The 20,274-nt window shown below is 47.5% G+C and overlaps 1 protein-coding gene and 1 pseudogene across 1 annotated transcript; both read right to left on the minus strand.

Moving 5' to 3' along the window:
- Window positions 1-1,981: 1,981 nt before the first annotated feature.
- On the minus strand, window positions 1,982-7,358 carry LOC124664397 (annotated as a pseudogene).
- A 2,119-nt stretch (window positions 7,359-9,477) lies between these two features.
- LOC124661182 (protein NRT1/ PTR FAMILY 8.2-like) lies at window positions 9,478-12,109 on the minus strand. Its single transcript, XM_047199040.1, has 2 exons — window positions 11,437-12,109; window positions 9,478-11,359 (listed from the first exon to the last, which is right to left on the minus strand). The coding sequence occupies exons 1-2, from the start codon at window positions 11,546-11,548 to the stop codon at window positions 9,672-9,674; spliced, it is 1,800 nt and encodes a 599-aa protein (XP_047054996.1). The 5' UTR covers window positions 11,549-12,109; the 3' UTR covers window positions 9,478-9,671.
- Between the last annotated feature and the right edge of the window lie 8,165 nt (window positions 12,110-20,274).

Raw genomic sequence — 20,274 nt, forward strand, 5'->3', positions numbered from 1 at the left:
ATTATATCGCCTTGTGTGAGTATCATTGGTTGTCTACGGTCAGCGCTAGAGCTTGTTATTGGTGCAACTAGATAGCCTACCTACAGCCCCACATATACCCTGCTTTGTCGTGTGATTTGTTCTTATACCCTTGATATTCGCTTCGCTACATTAAGCAACACTAATTTACTTTGGAACGGTAAGATTTCCTTTTCTTATCAGTTTTGAGTGAGTTGTGAGAGTACCACCATATATTTTTGACTTAGTGCACTAATCTACTAACGATGTCTCCTAGCGATCATAAACTTGTTAACCAGGAAAACAAGAGTGCTGCCGATATCATCACATGGAGGGAGTATGAGGCTCTTCGTAATGAGATGCGACGTGAATTCCGCGCTCAGGACGATGTGCTTAATGGGAAGGTTGAAGAGATCTCCCAAAAGCTGGATGCTACTCATGTGACCGTCACTACAATGCAAGATCAAATGACGGATGTACAACGAAGTCTTGCTGATTTGCGTTTAGCTGTTGAGAATTTGACCGCGCAACAACAACAAGAAGATGATGAAGATCCTGAGCTTCAAGATGATGCACACAATGCTCGTGATGCGCCACGTGGTAATCGTCCTCGCGGTTGGGCTCCACTTGGCCGCAATGGTCGTGGACAAGATGAGGAAGATGGGTTGGGTAAGCCCAAGTTTTCTATACCCAAGTTTGAAGGAGGAGCTGATGTTGAAGAATACCTCACTTGGGAGCTCAAGATTGAGAAGTTGTGGAGCTTACATCCACATTATACTGAAGATCGGAAGATTAAACTTGCTTCTTCCGAATTTGATGGCTACGTTTTGGATCATTAGAAGTTTCGCCCATGTCATGAGTCATGACTAAGTTTGTAAAATTCTTGCTTATGATAGGACCGATATATTGCCATTTAGTATGTTGTTGCCACTTAGTAATGTATCCTCATAAGAGGTGAAGAGTATTTATTATCTGGAGGAGAGCAAGAATAAGATTTACCTTTCATGTTAAAATATTGTCTTGGACTTTTGTACAAAAAAAATCTGGCTTGATCTCTTTGATCTATTATGAGTAATATAGACATGGCAAGGTATCTTAGAAGACTCTCCACTTATGATAATGACAATATAGTGCTACTTTGCCTACCACTTTAAAAAAACACTTGTGTTTTCTAGCTTTGATATTTGTTTTGAACACCAACGAGAGCAGGGATGTGTACACTGCGGTGCAGGTTTGTCAAACCATTATTTTGCACATATACTATTCGTTTCTAATGGATAAAAAGTATCGAAATTTGGATAGTGATTTATGTTATTTCCTATGCAGATTGCAAGACAGAGAGAATTCTTATTTGAATGGAAGGGTCCTTTGGACGACAGACAGAGTGCAGTGATATACGGATGGCATGGTATGGTTATGTTTGACAATCGAATAAGGGGATTTGTGAACATGTTTCTTTCATATGAATTTCAAGGTCTTAACATGTATGATTGATCTTGCTAGATGATGCTCGTTGACTTGTTTTTGTAAATTTGAGGGTAATTCATCATACTACATCAGAAAAAACTATATATGATTTCATTACTATTGTTTGCTATTTGTGTACCACACAATTATCGTGCTTCTGGTTGATGATAGATGTCAATGCATTCTTATACAAAATAGAAAAAATTCTTTAGAATTTAGAAAGAGTGACTTATTTAGTGTGTATATTTGCACTAATGAGACGTGTGTGGCACGATGCAAGCTTACTAGCTGCTTTAACAGTCCACTTCAGAAATTTTAGGAACGACAATAAATAAATTGGTATTAACGTGCTAATTTTTTTGGCGAATTTTCCATCACACTAGAATTAATTAACAACACAAGCATTGTTCATGTTACAAATTACACCTTTAATTAATTTCCCCTATTTGAATAACTCTCGAGGTTCTCAAGCACCAACTAATCCTGAAATTCCATCCTCTTTCAAGAACCTTTTTTTTGTCATGGTCTCCTAATATCCGAACACACGTACGGATGCATACACATTCAGACAAGAACCGAAGGTATCAGTCACTCATCATGCACACTAGCTGATGATCCTTTGACGGCATGAGGGTATTGATGAGCGTCATCAGCAGCCGATCCTTTGACGGCATCAGGCGGCGGGTATTCGGCGGTCTTCTTGTAGGTGTACCAGCTCGCGATGAGGAGGTAGACGGCGAAGTTGGCGAGGCCGCTGAGGCCGGCGAGGAGCCAGAAGAAGTAGTCGAGGTGGCCGACGTTGAGGTTGTCGGGGATCCAGCCTTCCTTGCCTCCCCTGGTGGTGATCTTGGCGACCACGGTGACGAGCAGCGTGCTGAGGTAGTTGCCGAGGGCGACGGTGGTGAGGGAGAGCGCGGAGCACATGCTCCTCATGGCGTCGGGCGCCTGGTCGTAGAAGAACTCGAGCTGGCCGACGAAGGTGAAGACCTCGGCGGCGCCGATGACGAAGTACTGTGGCGTGTGGGCGTTAGCATAGCAAGCGGATCATGCATGCGAATGTGGGCAACACGGTGTGTGTGACCTGTGTTGGCCGGGTATAAAACACCCCAGTGCGATCAGTGGTGAGTAGGTTGGTATGAGCCAGCTGCTGAGTGGAAAAGAAAACGTTTGTGTTGGAACTAATCTTGTTAGTTAGTAGTAGTCTGTTCCGTCTAAGTTATTTCGTACGGCCGGCCGGACCGTAGAGATGCACAAAGTTAGAGTGTGCAGCCACGCGGGCTGATCGGCAAGCCGGTGTGAAGTGCAAGTTTACATGCGGTGAAGTTGTTAGCTAGCTAGATGTGACCGTGTGCATGTTGGCCTGATCGTGTGGTTCCTGGAGAGGATCTAGGAAGAAGAGGTCATGGTTAGTTAGTGGCTTAGTGGATGTCGTTAGTGGCTGATGTGGTGGTCACGATGTATCTTAGCTATTTAAGCTGAGCAAGTGAATGAGAAAGGGTGGCCTGCGGGTAGAGAAAAGATGTAGCCACGGTGGTACCAATGGAGGTAGTCTGGGCAAAGCCTTTGTGTGCTCTTTCTTGGTGTATGCGTGTGTGTGTTTGTGAGATACAAGTGAGATTGAGAGATTGTGAGGAAGAAGAAGAGGGGCTGCAAGGTGCAGCTCCTTCAATTGGTATCAGAGCCTCGTTTGTTAACGTCCACTCTCCATCGTCGTCGAGCTGTGTCACGAGCGAAGGAGAACGGCGTGCTGCCCGGTAAGTCGTCACCGGCGGCAAGGAGGTGATGGCCATGGCGTGGAGGCCATTGCCATGAGGAGTTCATCGTCCATGTCCGAGTCGTCGACAAGGTGCGTCATCGGCGACAACATGGAGGCGAGTCACCGGCGAGTTGCGGCACCGGTGGTGAATATGGAGGTGAGTCACCGGCGAGCTGCGGCACCGGTGGCGTACATGCGGCAGCGAGCGTGTCATGGCGGCGCACTCGCGGTGACGGCGTAGGAGGTGCGTCTCTCGGCGAGGCCAATGGCGATAGCGGCAATCGGCGTGCAAGATGGCATTGGCGGCCATCTGCGAGGTGCACCGACGTCATCGACAACCATAGGCTTCAAGAGAGAAATAAGTAGTAACAAGATTAGGGAGGTGATTGTTGGAACTAATCTTGTTAGTTAGTAGTAGTCTGTTCCGTCTAAGTTATTTGCTCGTACGGCCGGCCGGATCGTAGAGATGCATAAAGTTAGAGTGTGCAGCCACGCGGGATGATCGGCAAGCCGGTGTGAAGTGCAAGTTTACATGCGGTGAAGTTGTTAGCTAGCTAGATGTGACCGTGTGCATGTTGGCCTGGTCGTGTGGTTCCTGGAGAGGATCTAGGAAGAAGAGGTCATGGTTAGTTAGTGGCTTAGTGGATGTCGTTAGTGGCTAATGTGGCGGTCACGTTGTATCTCAGCTATTTAAGCTGAGCAAGTGAATGAGAAAGGGTGGCCTGCGGGTAGAGAAAAGATGTAGCCACGGTTGTACCAAGGGAGGTAGTCTGGGCAAAGCCTTTGTGTGCTCTTCCTTGGTGTATGCGTGTGTGTGTTTGTGAGATACAAGTGAGATTGAGAGATTGTGAGGAAGAAGAAGAGGGGCTGCAAGGTGCAGCGACGTCCGCTCTCCATCGTCGTCGAGCTGCGTCACGAGCGAAGGAGAACGGCGTGCTGCCCGGTAAGTCGTCACCGGCGGCAAGGAGGTGATGGCCATGGCGTGGAGGCCATTGCCATGAGGAGTTCATCGTCCATGTCCAAGTCGTCGACAAGCTGCGTCATCGGCGACAACATGGAGGTGAGTCACCGGCGAGTTGCGGCACCGGTGGTGAATATGGAGGTGAGTCACCGGTGAGCTGCGGCACCGGTGGCGTACATGCGGCAGCGAGCGTGTCATGGCGGCGCACTCGCGGTGACGGCGTAGGAGGTGCGTCTCTCGGCGAGGCCAATGGCGATAGCGGCAATCGGCGTGCAAGATGGCATTGGCGGCCATCTATGAGGTGCACCGACGTCATCGACAACCATAGGCTTCAAGAGAGAAATAAGTAGTAACAAGATTAGGGAGGTGATTGTTGGAACTAATCTTATTAGTTAGTAGTAGTCTGTTCCGTCTAAGTTATTTGCTCGTACGGCCGGCCGGCCAGACCGTAGAGATGCACAAAGTTAGAGTGTGCAGCCACGCGGGCTGATCGGCAAGCCGGTGTGAAGTGCAAGTTTACATGCGGTGAAGTTGTTAGCTAGCTAGATGTGACCGTGTGCATGTTGGCCTGGTCGTGTGGTTCCTGGAGAGGATCTAGGAAGAAGAGGTCATGGTTAGTTAGTGGCTTAGTGGATGTCGTTAGTGGCTGATGTGGTGGTGACGTTGTATCTTAGCTATTTAAGCTGAGCAATGAGAAAGGGTGGCCTGCGGGTAGAGAAAAGATGTAGCCACGGTGGTACCAAGGGAGGTAGTCTGGGCAAAGCCTTTGTGTGCTCTTCCTTGGTGTATGCGTGTGTGTGTTTGTGAGATACAAGTGAGATTGAGAGATTGTGAGGAAGAAGAAGAGGGGCTGCAAGGTGCAGCTCCTTCAGTTTGTGCGCGGTGGCTGTACGTGCGGCTGCAAACTTGAGCTGTCTCTTGTATACTTCTTCTTCTACCTATGTACGTGCCAGTGTGAGAGAGAGTGATAGAGGGGCTGCTCGGCGTATGTCGCGATAGGCAGCCCCAACATGCCGAGCGCTCTGAGGTACAGCGCCACGAACACCGCCGCCGACAGCCCCGTCGTGGGGTCGCAAATATCCTTGTCGACGCATAAGGGGACAAGGCACGGCACGGAGGTGGCCATGGTGAGCAGAAGGGGACGATGATGTAGATTACCATGAAGGAGGCGATGGTCCAGAAGCGGCTGGGGTAGGCGTCGTCGAAGAAGGTGCTGATGAGGAGTGTGATGTAGCAGGTGCCCGACCAGTTGGTGACTGTTGTTGGTCGCCACGGCATTGGACATGCCCATCCGGTCCTTCATGAAGTTCACCAGGATGGTGCTAATGTCGTAGTACACCTGCCGTTCGCAGCATTCATTCTCTACCGTTGGTCAACAACACGAGCCTTCCATTGAAGTATGGACACCGAGAGTAGAGCAGAGGAAAGCAGAGCAATGGTGTACCGAGGATGTAGCGGCAGGCGCACCAGTTGCCGGTGTTCTCGTTGAGGACTGGGTTACCCTTGATGTCCACGGTGCCATCCTGTGTGTACGGCTCTGCAGCTACCTCCCCCGTGGCATGTTAGTTTGCTACTCCGATTACTCATTGCCGCAGTTCAGAGTATATTTTATACACTTGGTCTTGTAGGCCATTAACAAACTAAGAATAGAAATTTAGTTTTATGCTATGAAAACAATTAAAACCTTTTAAAATTGAAACTTTTTCATGCTGATGTGATGCAGTGCATGAATTTGAAAAGGCCCAGATTTTGGGATGTTACAACCTATACCATGCCATAGGATGTAAGAGGGGCTATTAATGGTCAATAAGATGATTCCAAAGATCGAATTAATTATTGCATCCTTTACTAGTCAAAAAATAAGATGGATGATAAAATTAAAAAATCATGTTGGCTACCTTCTATAATGCACAAAGTGGTGTGTGACCCTTCTCCGTGTATGAACTTAGGTAGATGGTGCCATTTTTAAATGATTTTGTATTGAGAGTCTTGCCATTCCCAATAATACCAAATACAGTTAGCTCACACTATGAGTTCGTTATATAGTTGCAGCCATGTCTTTGCAGTATAAGTCAAAATCAAATATGCTAGCAAGTTACATTTTATATCAAACTTTTATACTTTTTAGATATCATTTGGCGCAATCTGTAGTATTGACAAGTATAACTTTTATATTACTCACAGTTAACTTGCGACAAGATTCATCATATTTTACCACTAATATTTCTAAGACACTATAACTGATCAAACATTATTTATGTCACATACTAGACTTCTAATTTCACCTATCTGAACTATCTAAAGTACCAATCCTTGATCTCATTTTCTGTGAAGAACCTATTTTTGTAATGTTTCCTGCTATCTGAACATACGCAGACGCCTTCATTCATACAAGAAATGAAGGTCAAGCTCACTAATAGTGAGATAAGTTACGTAAAATCAATACGGTGTGTGTGAACAAACCTCTCATAGATATTTTTTATATATTCTAGAACTCTCTACTATATATCCATAATTATCAATGCTATTAACTTGTGCCTAAAGTAGACAAATATGCACTCGAGAAACATTTGCCATTTTTTAATCTTTATGTTTAGTACATATACAAATATACTCGCAACGCATCTAGCTAAGTTTCAATAATTGATCACTGAACACATGTAATATTGTTATCTCTAGTTTTCATTGATCCAATTGCACTTGGTTTAAGTAAAAAAAAAAGAGACAATGCATCATACATCAAACAACTAATGTCAAGTGATTAATTAACATGCATCATACATCATACATCTAGCATGATTTAGGGTTTAGGGTTTAGGAGTGTGCCTGGAGCTTTCGCGTGCGACCGACTTAGACTAATCTTTGGCGAGGAGAGGAGAGGAAAGGGTTCCAGCAAGGTGGTGGTGATATGATTAATTAACATGTTTTTCCGCCAATTTTCATGGCACTATGATTAATCAATTTCCCAAGAATCTCAAGCATCAATTAATCATTGAATTCCATCTTCTTTCAAGAACCTATTCTTTTGTCATGTCTCCTGAAATCTGGACAGACGTACAAATGCTTTACACATTGAGACAAGAACCGAATCTCACACTCACTCAGCATGCATAGCTGACGATCCTTTGACGGCATGAGGGTACTGATCCTCAGAAGCAGCCGATCCTTTGACGGCATCAGGCGATGGATATCCGGTGGTCTTCTTGTACGTGTACCAGCTCGCTATGAGGAGGTAGACGGTGAAGTTGGCGAGGCTGAAACCAACAAGGAGCCAGAAGAAGTAGTTGATACGTCTCAAACATATCTCTAATTTTTGATGTTTCATGCTTGTTTTACACCAATTCATATATATTTTGTTTACACTTCGTTTCACTTTTATATGATTTTCGGCACTAACCTACTAACAAGATGCTACACTGCCATTTCCTTGTTTCCTATTGTTTTTGTATTTCAGAGAAATTGTACATGAAATATTCTCAGAATTGGATGAAACAAAAGCCGAAGTCAATATTTTACCGAAACGAAGACGAAGTCCGGAGGGGGAACGAAGAGGCGCACCAGGGCGCCCACACCACCCCTACGTGCGGCCTAGGGCTGGCCCGAGCCTAGGGCAGGTGTGGGGCCCATAGGCGCCCCACCGACCTGAATCCTCCGCCTATTTATACATCTTCTCGGGAAAACCCTGGATACCCGAGCCTCTATCCACGAAAAGTTCCATCGGGGTTGCCATCACCGAACCCATCTCGGGGGTTCTGAAGCTCTTCCCGGCACCTTGCCGGAGGGGGAAATCATCGTTGGAGGCATCTACATCGCCATGCCCGCCTCCGAAGTGATGCGTGAGTAGTTCATCTCTGAACTATGGGTCCATAGTAGTAACTAGATGGTTGTCTTCTCCACCATGTGCTTCATGTATCGATCTTGTGAGCTACCCTACATGATCAAGATCATCTTTATGTAATCCTCTATGTTTGGTTTGCTGGGATCCGATGAATATTGTGTACTATGTTAAGACTGATTATATATTCATGTCATGTGTTATTTGTGATCTTGCATGCTCTTTGTTGCTAGTAAAAATTCTGGTCAAGTGGATACTTGTGACTCCAAGAGGGGGTATTTATGCTTGATAGTAGGTTCATTCCTCTAGTAATCTGGGAGAGTGACTTTATAACTTCTAAGGTTGTAGATATGATGTTGCTACTAGGGATAACCTAACAATGTTTTATCCAAGGGTAATTATATTGTTTACTTTACACACATTGCATAATGCGATAGTATGTTGCTTGCAACTTTATACTGGAAGGGGTGCGGACGCTAACCTGGAGGTGGATTATTAGTCATAGACTCAGTTGGATTACGGTTTATGTATTATGTTGTAATGCCCAATACCAAATTATAATAGTAATCATCTTGTCATGTATCGATCGATATTATGTCAATTGCCCAGCTGTAATTTGTTCACCCAACATGCTATTTCTTTATGGAGAGACACCTCTAGTGACCTATGGACCCGGGTCCTATTTCTTTACTGATAAATTCAACTGCAATCATGTTATGTTTACTTTATGCAAACATTTCTTTCCATTCGATACGTCTAATCCTTTGTGTTCAGCAAACCGGTGAGATTGAAAAGATCACTGAAAGTTGGGGCAAAGTATTTTGGTTGTGTTGTGTGCAAGTTCCACGTTATTGCTGACCCCGGTGTGCGCTCTGGCACTAGTCGGCCAGCAACACCTTCTGAAGTCACGTCTTTCTCCTACTGGTCGATTAAACCTTGATTTATTACTGAGGGGAAACTTGCTACTGTGTTCATCATACCTTCCTCTTGGGGTTCCCCAACAGTGTGAAGTCGGCGTTACGATAAGCACCATCAGTAGTCGAGGTGGCCGACGTTGCGGTTGTCTGGGATCCAGCCTTCCTTCCCGCCCCTGGTGGTGATCTTGGCCACCACGGTGACGAGTAGCGTGCTGAGGTAGTTCCTGAGTGCGACGGCGGTGAGGGAGAGCGCAAAACACATGCTCCTCATGGTGTCGAGCGCCTGGTCGTAGAAGAACTCGAGCTGGCCGATGAAGGTGAAGACCTCGACAGCGCAGATGATGAAGTACTGCGGCACCTGCCAAAAGATGGAGATGGGCACGATTTTGTCCTTGCCGTAGAAGGGTGGAGCAACCGCCTGCGGCTTTCGTGTGAGACCAACTTAGGCTGATCTTTGGCAAGAAGAGGAGAGGAGAGGGTTCCAGCAAGGTGGTGGATATGATTAATTAACACGTTTTTTCTGCCAGTTTTTATGGCACTATGATTAATCAACAACACAAGCATTGTTCATGTGACAAATTACACCTTTAATTAATTTCCCAATAACTATCGTTCTCAAGCATCAATTAATCCTTGAATTCCATCTTTTTTCCAGGAACCTATTCTTTTGTCATATCTCCTTAAATCTGAACACACGTACAGATGCATACATGCTGAGACAAGAACCGAAGATCACACTCACTCATCATGCACACCAGCTGAAGATCCTTTCACGAGATGAGGGTACTGATCGCTAGCAGCAGCCGATCCTTTGACGGCATCAGGTTGTGGGTATTCGGCGGTCTTCTTGTAGGTGTACCAGCTCGCGATGAGGAGGTAGACGGCGAAGTTGGCGAGGCTGAGGCCGGCGAGGAGCCAGAAGAAGTAGTCGAGGTGGCCGACGTTAAGGTTGTCGGGTATCCAGCCTTCCTTGCCTCCCCTGGTGGTGATCTTGGCGACCACGGTGACGAGCAGCGTGCTGAGGTAGTTGCCGAGGGCGACGGTGGTGAGGGAGAGGGCGGAGCACATGCTCCTCATGGCGTCGGGCGCCTGGTCGTAGAAGAACTCGAGCTGGCCGACGAAGGTGAAGACCTCGGCGGCGCCGATGATGAAGTACTGCGGCACCTGCCAGAAGATGGAGATGGGCACGATCTTGTCCTTGGCGTAGAGCCCGTGGGTGGCGATGGAGCGGAGGCGGACGAGCTCGAGGACCCCCGCGGCAAGCATGGCGAACATGGAGACGACGAGGCCGATGCCCATGCGCTGGAGCTGCGTGAAGCCGCGGGGGCGGCCGGTGATGGAGCGCACGGCGGGGACGAGGATCTGGTCGTAGACGGGCACCCAGGCGATGACGCTGAGGGTGTCGAAGATGGAGAGCGAGGCGGCGGGGATGGCGAAGTGCGGGCCCATGGACGCGTCGAGGGTGTTGCCCTGGAGCACGAACATGGTGCTCATCTGGCTGTACACGGTGGCGAAGACGATGCCGCTCGCCCATATGGGCAGCAGCCGCACCACGCTCTTGAGCTCCTCCACCTGCGTCACCGTGCACAGCCGCCACGGCGACGAGCTCGCCATTCGGTCTGCGGGGGTATCCACCACCACCGCCGCCTTGTCGAGGAACCGGAACTGCTTGGTGTGCTCCAGCTTGCGGCTTCCCTCGATGCCGGACTCCTTGTCCACCGTCTCGTACAGCGCGTCACCGGACACGGGCACGCGCCACTTGCGCGTGGCGGCGACGAGCACCTGTGCGATGCGTGTCAGCGGGCTGCCGCCGGGGCGCTGGTGGCGGTACAGCGGCGTGCCGACGAAGAAGCTGCCCACGGCGATCGCCATGACAACCGCCGGGATGCCGAAGCCCCAGCCCCAGCCGACGTGCGTCTGCACGTACACCAGCACCGACGACGCCACCAGCGCGCCGATGTTGATGGAGAAGTAGAACCAGTTAAAGAAGGAGCTCTTGCTCTTGCGCTCCTTGTCGTCGTGCTCGTCGAACTGGTCGGCACCGAAGGACGACACGCAGGGCTTGATGCCGCCCGTGCCGAGCGCGATGAGATAGAGCGCGACAAACACCGCCGCCGACTGCCCCGCCGTGGGGTCGCAGACCCCCTTGTCGGCGCAGAAGGGGATGAGGCCCGGCACGGAGGTAGCCATGGTGAGCAAGGCGAGGCCGATGATGTAGATGATCATGAAGGAGGCGATGGTCCAGAAGCGGCCGAGGTAGGCGTCGGCCAGGAAGGCGCCGATGAGGGGCGTGATGTAGCAGGTGCCCGACCAGTTGGTCACGTTGTTGGCCGCCACCGCGTTGGCCATGCCCATCCGGTCCTTCATGAAGTTCACCAGGTTGGTGCTCATGCCGTAGTACGCCAGCCGCTCGCAACATTCGTTAGCTGCAGATTGTGAACAGCATGAGGCTTTCATTGAAGTATGGACATCGAGAGCAGAAGAAAGCGGAACAATGGTGTACCGAGGATGTAGGGGCAGGCACGCCAGTTGCCTGTGTTCTCCTTGAGGGCCGGGTTACCCTTGATGTCCACGGTGCCATCCTGGGTGTACAGCTCTGCAGCGACCTCCCCCATGGCTTAGACCTTGCCTGCTTGTTGCTCCGATTACTCACTGCACGAGTTCAGAGGAGCAGCTGATCCTGCAAAACAGATTTGACAGTGATTAGAACTGAAGATGAAATTGGACAGTTAGTTGGAACATTATTCAAGGTGGAAACACTGCAATTGGAGTAGTAAAATGGAAACGGCATTAACTAAAGATTAGGGAACTGACAGACTCTTATCAGAGCAGGAACTGAAGTGGGCTACTTCAGCTGAGGAACCAAATCAAGCAGGCAGACAGTGCAGTATATTTGATGCTGAATTTCGTGCTAACAAGGGAGATTAGCAAAAATTAACTGGCCAATATGTGACCGAGTCTGATGAACACTGCAGAACTACCTAGCAGCTCCCCTTTTCTTTTCTTATAGTAGTAAGTGGAAGCAGGTTCAGGCCTCTCTAACACTGAAGCAGCACGACAACAGAAACAACAAAACTTATCCAGATTCTAGAAAAGCTCACAGAATCGCCATAGATTCAGGGCATCTGAAAGCTTGAGGAATCACGGGATTCATGAGGGCAACGGAAGAATCGGGAAACATACCTGCTCAGCACAAACCACTACGCCAGCAAAAGAGAGGAGCTCGAGACGGAGGTCGATGTGCACGCATGTCCAGCCACCACTTTGGGGGCTGGATTGGGATAGGCACTAGCTATTTGGTAGGCGGCCGAGAAGGACGAACTCACTCACTCAAATATATCAGAGCTTGGAGGACAGCGAGGACCGCCACCTACTTTTCGTCGACTAAAGAGACGCAAGGAAGACGACGACGGGTGCTTTGGCTGTTGTTTTGAAGGTACGTATGAATTTTCTTGGCCAGCAGCTCCTGTGGCAGCACGAGAGAGATCAGATTTGACTGCAGGTTAGAGCAGAAACTGGTTGCGTCATGCGTGGAGATAGAGATGGCCACACGTACTGATCGATCTCTTGGGGTGTGCGTGGGTGGGGCAGACAAATCCAAAGAACAAAGGGCCGTGGAGGTTGTTGTTGTGAGCATCTTTTTCAAATCATTGTTATCAACTTGTTTAAGCGACACTCTGCTTAGTGAATGATATGATCCTAGTCGTACTTATGAATGGTTAGCATGGGCCAGCAGCTTGTATCTTCATTTGTGATGGTCCTTCAGATTCACTCTTAGGTGTTGTTACCATGTGAAAGATGCATCCCTAATATTTCTAAAACTGTATCTCCAAAAAGGGGATTTGTTTCTGCAATTGAGCACCAGACTGACAGAAAAGTATATATATTGCTTGCTCAAATCAGGTGAGGTGCAGGCGAAAATCAATCCACCTTCTTTCTTTCCTTTTTTAATTAAAGATTGCCAGTGTGTGATCACACTCTTTCGAGCTCATGCCATGTTGAGACGAAAGTTCGATCTAGATCAATATAATAGCAGTACAGTACTTGCAGTTGCTCGCTACCATATTGTACTACTTGATTAATTAATAAATTAGGGTACAAGTTAGGAGAGGTACAGATGAAGGTGAATCTTATTTTAAGGTAGTTACTGTCAGTGACGATTGTGTGACTAACTAAACCCCATCTTCGTTCTAAATGGCTTCGGACTGAGTATATATACTAGCTTTAGTCGACTCCAGCATCACGATGAGATGAGGATCTCCACAGTAGACTGGGCAACGCTGGCTGACGTCGGAGACAAATCCAAAAACGTTCTTTTTCCAGAAGAAAATTACCCCCTGATGGACTGGCGGATAATTTGATTTTTGTACTCTGCGGTAGACCAGCTGCCCTGTTGATGTTAACAGGAATCCTTTGCAAGTTTTTTCACAGAATATATTCTCAATTCTAGCTAACTTGCAAAACTGTAAAATCTGTGACGGTCTACCAAAGGTTTATGTGCTGGCCTAGGAAATACACAACGCATACGAACCTCAAGCTCGACTATAGGTGACAGTGTGGTTGCCACAGTGATGGATCTCTTGGGATGTGTGGTGGAATGGTGGGTGGGGCTGTGGAATCCTCAGTGCAAAAGAGGGTTGAAGGTTGTTATTGTGAGCATCTTTTTCGAATCATATTTATTGACTTTCTGAAGTGTGTGCCACTCTGTTACAACCTATGAGTGGTGACTGATGAGCATGGGCCGGCAGCATCTCCTGTTTTCGGTTATCATGTCGCTGATATGATCCTTTTGTACTACCCAAAGATCTATACAAGTTTTTCCTGATGGCATCACATCATTTCAGCCCAGGCTAGAGTATATATATTGCCGGTTCAGTTCGGGAGAGCTGCCAAGACCAAAGGAACCACTATTATCTTCTAATCCAGACCCTATCCGTGAACCGTGACCACACTCTTTCACACTGCCTGATTTGATTTGTTTGACTCTATCAGTGAGATACGTCTGATTTAGCTCAGTACAGTATACTATAGCTGCTTACTATGCTTAATAAGTTAAAAACCAATCAGACAGAGTGAACGCTTACGCGACGGTGACACTGACGTGCTCCCGATCACGGTGGTCGCTGGTTTCCCACGGCATCAGCCGTCGTCTTCTCAAGCTCCGGTCCAAAACGTCCTGCTCGATCGGCCCGGCCGAGAAGGAAATGAAATTCTCCACAGCTGATCGAGCTGACCGACGTCACGCTTCCGGGGATCACGTATCTCTCTGAAGATCGACATATGGCCGGGATTGCGTCTCGATCTGGTGTTCACATGCTAGTCGGCCGTGTTCCAATTATCTACGACGACGTGGACCTTCCAGGTAAAACCAGTAGCTGGTACTGTTCCGTTGATGGCTATGACAGGAATCTTTCAGTCAAGCTAATTGGTGGGTTCCAATCATGCAATCTCTTGCGGATACTCTTACGCTTGCTTTCCAATGCACGGGTACCCGATCCACTCTATAATAAGCTAGCTAGGTTTTCAGCACACAGATTATCTGCTGGTTCCCAGTTAGCCTCTCACTGAAATGTTAGCTAGGATTTGGATGTCGTATATATATTTCTAAATCTTGAGCATAACTACCGAGGAAACTTAATTATAACTAAAGAACAGATGCTAGTATCGAACATTAAGTTATGTACTATAGTACTGGTGACACGATGGGGAACAGACAACAGCGAGGAAGAAACCAAATCGATCCTGGGGAATAGCTTTGCAAGGGCGGAGCTTCAGAGTTCAGACTTTAGCCCAACAGACGGCAGCGCCTGATTTGCAGTCATAAACAAAGGGTTGAAATACAGCAGTACTGCATACTGTCAAACAGCTGGTACATGCTGCCCGTCGAAACGATGACAGTCGCCTCAAACTGCATAGCTATCACCGATTAACTGTTACCCCCATTGTTTGGCTACATACCTAGCTGGCTTGTCCTATCGCCAGACTTTCAGTCTGCGCAAGCCCCTCTCGATCGACGAGGTTTCGTTGTGAAACTGTCGCCGGTGTACTGTTTGGCTACCTTGCAGGACGAGTTCGTTTGAACTTTGAACAACGCTATGAACAGGTTGAAAAAGGGGAAAAAAGCGTGGAAAGTATCGCCAAACTGCAGACAAGGATTCAGTTGAGACCATGCTGCTACATGCATGTTTCTTTCAACCATCGTATCGAGATGAAACACTGAATATAATAGATTCATTGTTATGAATAGGTCGACACCACAACAGAGAACAGACAAAAGCCATGGCCATTCTGGGGAGAAATTGATCTGTCGCCGGTGGCACCGCGTACCTGATCGAGCTGGGCGGCGGCCGGCCGGGCTGGGGAATCCTCCGAGGGGATCTCCTCGCTGCTCCTGCTCCGCCGATCTCTCCCTCACTCGGTGGTGAAATGTCTGGTCTCTGTGGGTGATGCGAGTGAGAGCCACCTTTGGAGGAGGTTCCTGGCTTTGACCCAACCGCTCTCGATCGGTATTTATAGAAACGAGACTCTTTTGCGTGGCTAACTAAACCATAATACTAGTATCTTTCTTTTCTACTGATTGATTGTGATCGACTGATCGTGTGTACGTATACATGGTGGTAGAGTAGACTGGACGGATCGATGGGCGTCGGGGCAACGGCGCCGTTACCAATTGATTTCTCGTTGGGATGAGGACCCAATCCCCCAATCCTACGGCCTCATCTAGGCAGACGCTTCGTCTCCGGACGATCGCGACCGATGGGCGGATGATCGGAGAGGGAGCAGCTTTCGTGCGATACCGACCGCCGACGCCAACCTTCCATTCCATCCCCGTCGCTACGACTTCACGTGTACACACATGTACGCACACGCACATCTACAATGTACCTGACATTGACAGCCGAGATCCTTTTTCTCACAATCGTTAGGCCGTGCGAGGAAGATCCCGCAGCGAGCCTCATAGTTCGTGTGCCTCTACCGGCCACAACGTCCATCCATCCAAGCACCGCGCATCTCGCCGTGGTTTTGTGCAGAATCTTGCGCACGGTTTTCTGGTGTACGGTCAACAGCTTGGCCGTCATGCAAGATTGTGCCCGCGAGCTTTCAGATTAAGAACAGACTCATGCTGCTCCCTTCGATCCATAGAAGTGTCGGGTTGTAGTTCAAATTAGCTTAAATTTGAACTAAACCAACTATATTTATTATGGATCTGAGCGAGTAATATGAATGGATCAGCAGTGCGACAATACCCTACCGCTCCTCGACGGGGTTTTGTCAGCTAGTTGTTGGTGGATCGAGAATTAGGTAAGAGCTCGGTCGACTCCGGACCATAAGATGTGCAACGTGCGTGTGTCATTTGAGTTACGAGTGGGTTTCAACTTCCCTTTTTCAATTGCAATTAAGTTCCAAATGTGAAATGTATCCCTAGCTCAAAGTTACAAGTGGATTGCTAGTTTACAACTGACTCCGAGAACTAAGTTAATTCTCAATTAACGGAGAATAGTCGCATCCACGTAAGACTCTACCACTGCCCATTTCAACGATCTTTTCGGTCAAAGAGGCACCCAACAAACGAACAGATTCGTAGAATTGGGCATGATAAGGCCTTTCACTATGCATTGCCTCTTAGCGTGTTATTCTAGGTAGTAAAAATTTCTAACAGACAACCACCACAATGCATAGTGGGTGTTTCTTAGAGCATTGTTTCTTAGCGTGTTATCGGAAAACGGGCAGCCGAAATGCGGGCCTTTGGAGATATGCTCTAAGAAACTCCCGCTATGGAAGGCCCTTTTTGGTCCGTTTGTGGTGGGTCGTGGACCGGCCGGAGACCCATGTCTATTTGCCGGTGGCAGTGCACCCAGTGGAGGCTAGTTTGGTCCGCCGATGGGGATTTTTATCCAATTATATATGCGCATTTCACATCGTATAAATAACCAAAAATATATTAAAAATAATAGTAAACAGTCCAAGTTTTGCGAAAATGATAGCAAATTAAATAGTGCTACATGTTAGTTTAAAGTTCCAAAAGGAGAGACACAAATGGAAGTGTCTTTTAAATAGTTCTTTTAATATTAACAGATTCACCTTAAAATATATTTTCACAATATTTCTTTTTAATGTTATAGATGTTCATATATTATCTAACTTTGTAAATTTTAACTTGTAACTAAATTTACAAGACTTATTTAGCAGTACAGAGTATGAACGCGTGTACTGTTAGTATAGAGTACTAGTATGCGGGTGTGTACACGTAGTTCAGCTGGTTGCACCAGCGTCAGGGCTACGGCGCCGTTAATCATCAATTTCTCTTTGGGGCGAGCACCAACCAATCATCCTCCTCAAGTCCTCATGTACGCATACGTCATACGCTTCATCGTCCTAGTATTCTTCTCAGATCGATGGCGACTGCCGACTGGGCGGACGATGGTTCAGTCCTCGAGCACACCCACATATACATCCAGCTCGTCCGTGCGTCTGGCCATGGTTTTGGACTAGATTAACCGTGCGTGCGCAACGGCGGCGTACGCAACGGTCAGCAACTTATCGCGGTCCCTTTCGCCGGCGTTGGCTAGCTAGCACCTGCGCTTGGCTCGTGGCACGCCCTCTCACGCAAAACCACTTGCGCACGCACGAAGTGCACGATCCAAGTCGCATCTCGCATGCATGGGCACGGACCACCGAGTAGAACTACCCTAGTCGAGTAGTCGTTGACGAACTATGCTGATAAACTGCTCCCTCTATCCTAAAATAGAGTCTATCAGGCAGTCTAATTCCTCTTCTCTACGGTCAGGCAGCGAGGCATTAAGAAGAAAGAGCAGCAACGGTTTTGTCAAGCGAATAGAAAGAGCTGCTCATCAAGCAAACCCCACCGGAGATGGGGAAGACGCGATTGGCCGGGGCGCCTCCGGCGGAGGCGAGGTCGGACCTCACCAGAGACGGGGACGATGCGGCTGGTCACAGGGAGAGTTGAGGCCTAAAACTTAGGGTTGAGGGTAGTGGTGCGGGCAAGGCAATGTACGGCAACGACTAGGGCCGGAGTCAGGATTTAGTCATAGGGGGACGAGCCACTACTGAAGCCAAAAAAAATCACCTCCGCCCCAAACAACAAAATATTTTTTTAAGGAGTATCATTGTAGTTTAATTTTACCCCCACAGAAAACAATTGCAAGCGTGTGCATAATAGCTAACAATGCTGAACAAATCCAGATACGCACTATGTTAACAAGGTTCAGAATCAAACTACAGGTATTGTTCGATCTGGCTAGCATGTACACAGGTTTGGATGTCAAATCATTATTGGTCGGACCAGCACTCAAATTTGCTTGATAGCTACGAATACACAATCCAATGGGATGAATTACTTCGTATTCTATTAGTAGTAGTGGTCAATATCGCTAGATTACATACCTGGACAAGATTAAATCGGAGCCGTGCTCGTTCATAAGGGAGGGGAGAGTTCGAGCTTTGGGGCAATTCAGATATTGTTTTTGGTATGCGCCTGGCCATCCCCTTGATCAGCACTTCAGCAGATCCGCGAAGCCAAGCGACGAACAGCAATCAACAAATTGTCTGGAACACGATAGGCGCCGCATCAGCGACGTCGCGGAATTGCACGGTGAGCGGCCAGAGGCGAGTCGAAGAGATAGAGGCGGCTGGTAGGCAACTATTTTTTGACGATGTACGCACGTGGGCTGCATCTACGATCACGAAATGATCGGGACTGTGGCCTCACCTTGACATTGGGCTGTTGGGTATTTGGGCTTCTTACTTTTGCCTTTAGTTACGTGATTACTTCATGTCATTAGCTCATGTATAAGATGGTATATAGTATACTACATACTATTTTTTTAAACATAAGGCCTTAGCCCTGCGTTAAATTAATAACGCCACAACGGCAGATACAACGTGCATATTACAAACAGCTTACAGCAGGAACGTATACTACATACTGAAAACCTATAGGGGGCGATCCATTTGGGGGGAGGGGGGGGTCTAGCCCCTGCTCGTCCACTTTGGGTGGGTTGCTGGTGTGGGGATCTTGCCGGAGATGGAGAAGAGGGAGATTTAGAGGGAAGGTCGGGGGGAGGGGGTGGCGGACCAACAAAGGTGATGGCTCGAGCAAGGAGAGGTGGCGCGTCAGCGCCACGGGGTGCGGGGTGCAGGAGCAGGTGGTTCAACTGGCAGCGGCGAGCGATATAGGCATCATCGAAGTTGAGGACTATGAGGATGAAGGTGCTGGGTGGGGAATGACGAAGGAAACGAGTACGCGCATTGACTCGTTCGCTGCTGAAGGCATCAAATAGGGCCTCCCGCGGGGGAGGGGTGGCGGACCAACAAAGGTGATGGCTCGAGCAAGGCGAGGTGACGCGTTAGCGCCACGGGGTGCAGGAGCAGGAGCAGACGGTTCAACTGGCCGCGGCGAGCGATATAGCCATCATCGAAGTTGAGGACTATGAGGATGAAGGTGTTGGGTGGGGAATGACGAAGGAAACGAGTACGCGCATTGACTCGTTCGCTGCTGAAGGCATCAAATAGGGCCTCCCGCGGGCGACAAGGGGGGCTCCTACTTGTCGCTTCATGCAAAGCGTACGCGGCCGACGTGCGCCGCTCGCCGTCGTTCGTTCAAGAACGGTTGTAACTAGCCAGCCCAAGTTACGCGTTCGTACTATGGTTCTTCTTTGTTCCAGCATTCCTCCACCCAATAACGCCTCCCAGCGATCCGATTATTTTGCTATTTTTCTATTTGTTTTCTTTTCTTATGGTTTTTTCAATATAAACATTTTAGAAAATTTGAACATTTTTCAAATTAGTAAAAATGTTCACATTTTTAAAAATGTTCAGATTTCAAAAGTTTTATATTTTGAAAAAATTTCAAATATTGAAAATGTTCGATTTCAAAAAATATTTAGACTTAAAAATTCAAATTATAAAAATGTTCTGATTTTAAAAAGTTTCATATTTTGCAAAAATATTCAAATATTGAAAAAATTACATATTAAAAAATGTTCAAATTTGAAAAATATTAAGATTTATAAATTGTTCAGATTTCAAAAAGGTTCAAAATTTGAAATATTTACGTTTGAAAGTACGCAATTGAACACTATTCAAATTGAAAAATGTTCAAATTTGAAAAAGAAATCGCAAATTAAAAAAATCAGATTTGAAAACGTAACAAGAAAACAGGAAAACAAAAAAAATCAGGAAAGCAGAAAAAAAAAAGAAAACCGAAAAAACTAGTAACCAGAAGAAAAAAAACCAGTCTCCAGGATCCTACTTCTACCGATCGGAGGAAAATGGGCCGGCCCAAAGCATCAATGCTAGTGGAAACCAGGTACGCGTTAAG

The sequence above is a fragment of the Lolium rigidum genome, chromosome 6 (genome assembly GCF_022539505.1).
Source record: "Lolium rigidum isolate FL_2022 chromosome 6, APGP_CSIRO_Lrig_0.1, whole genome shotgun sequence".
In the NCBI taxonomy this organism is placed as follows: Eukaryota; Viridiplantae; Streptophyta; class Magnoliopsida; order Poales; family Poaceae; genus Lolium; species Lolium rigidum.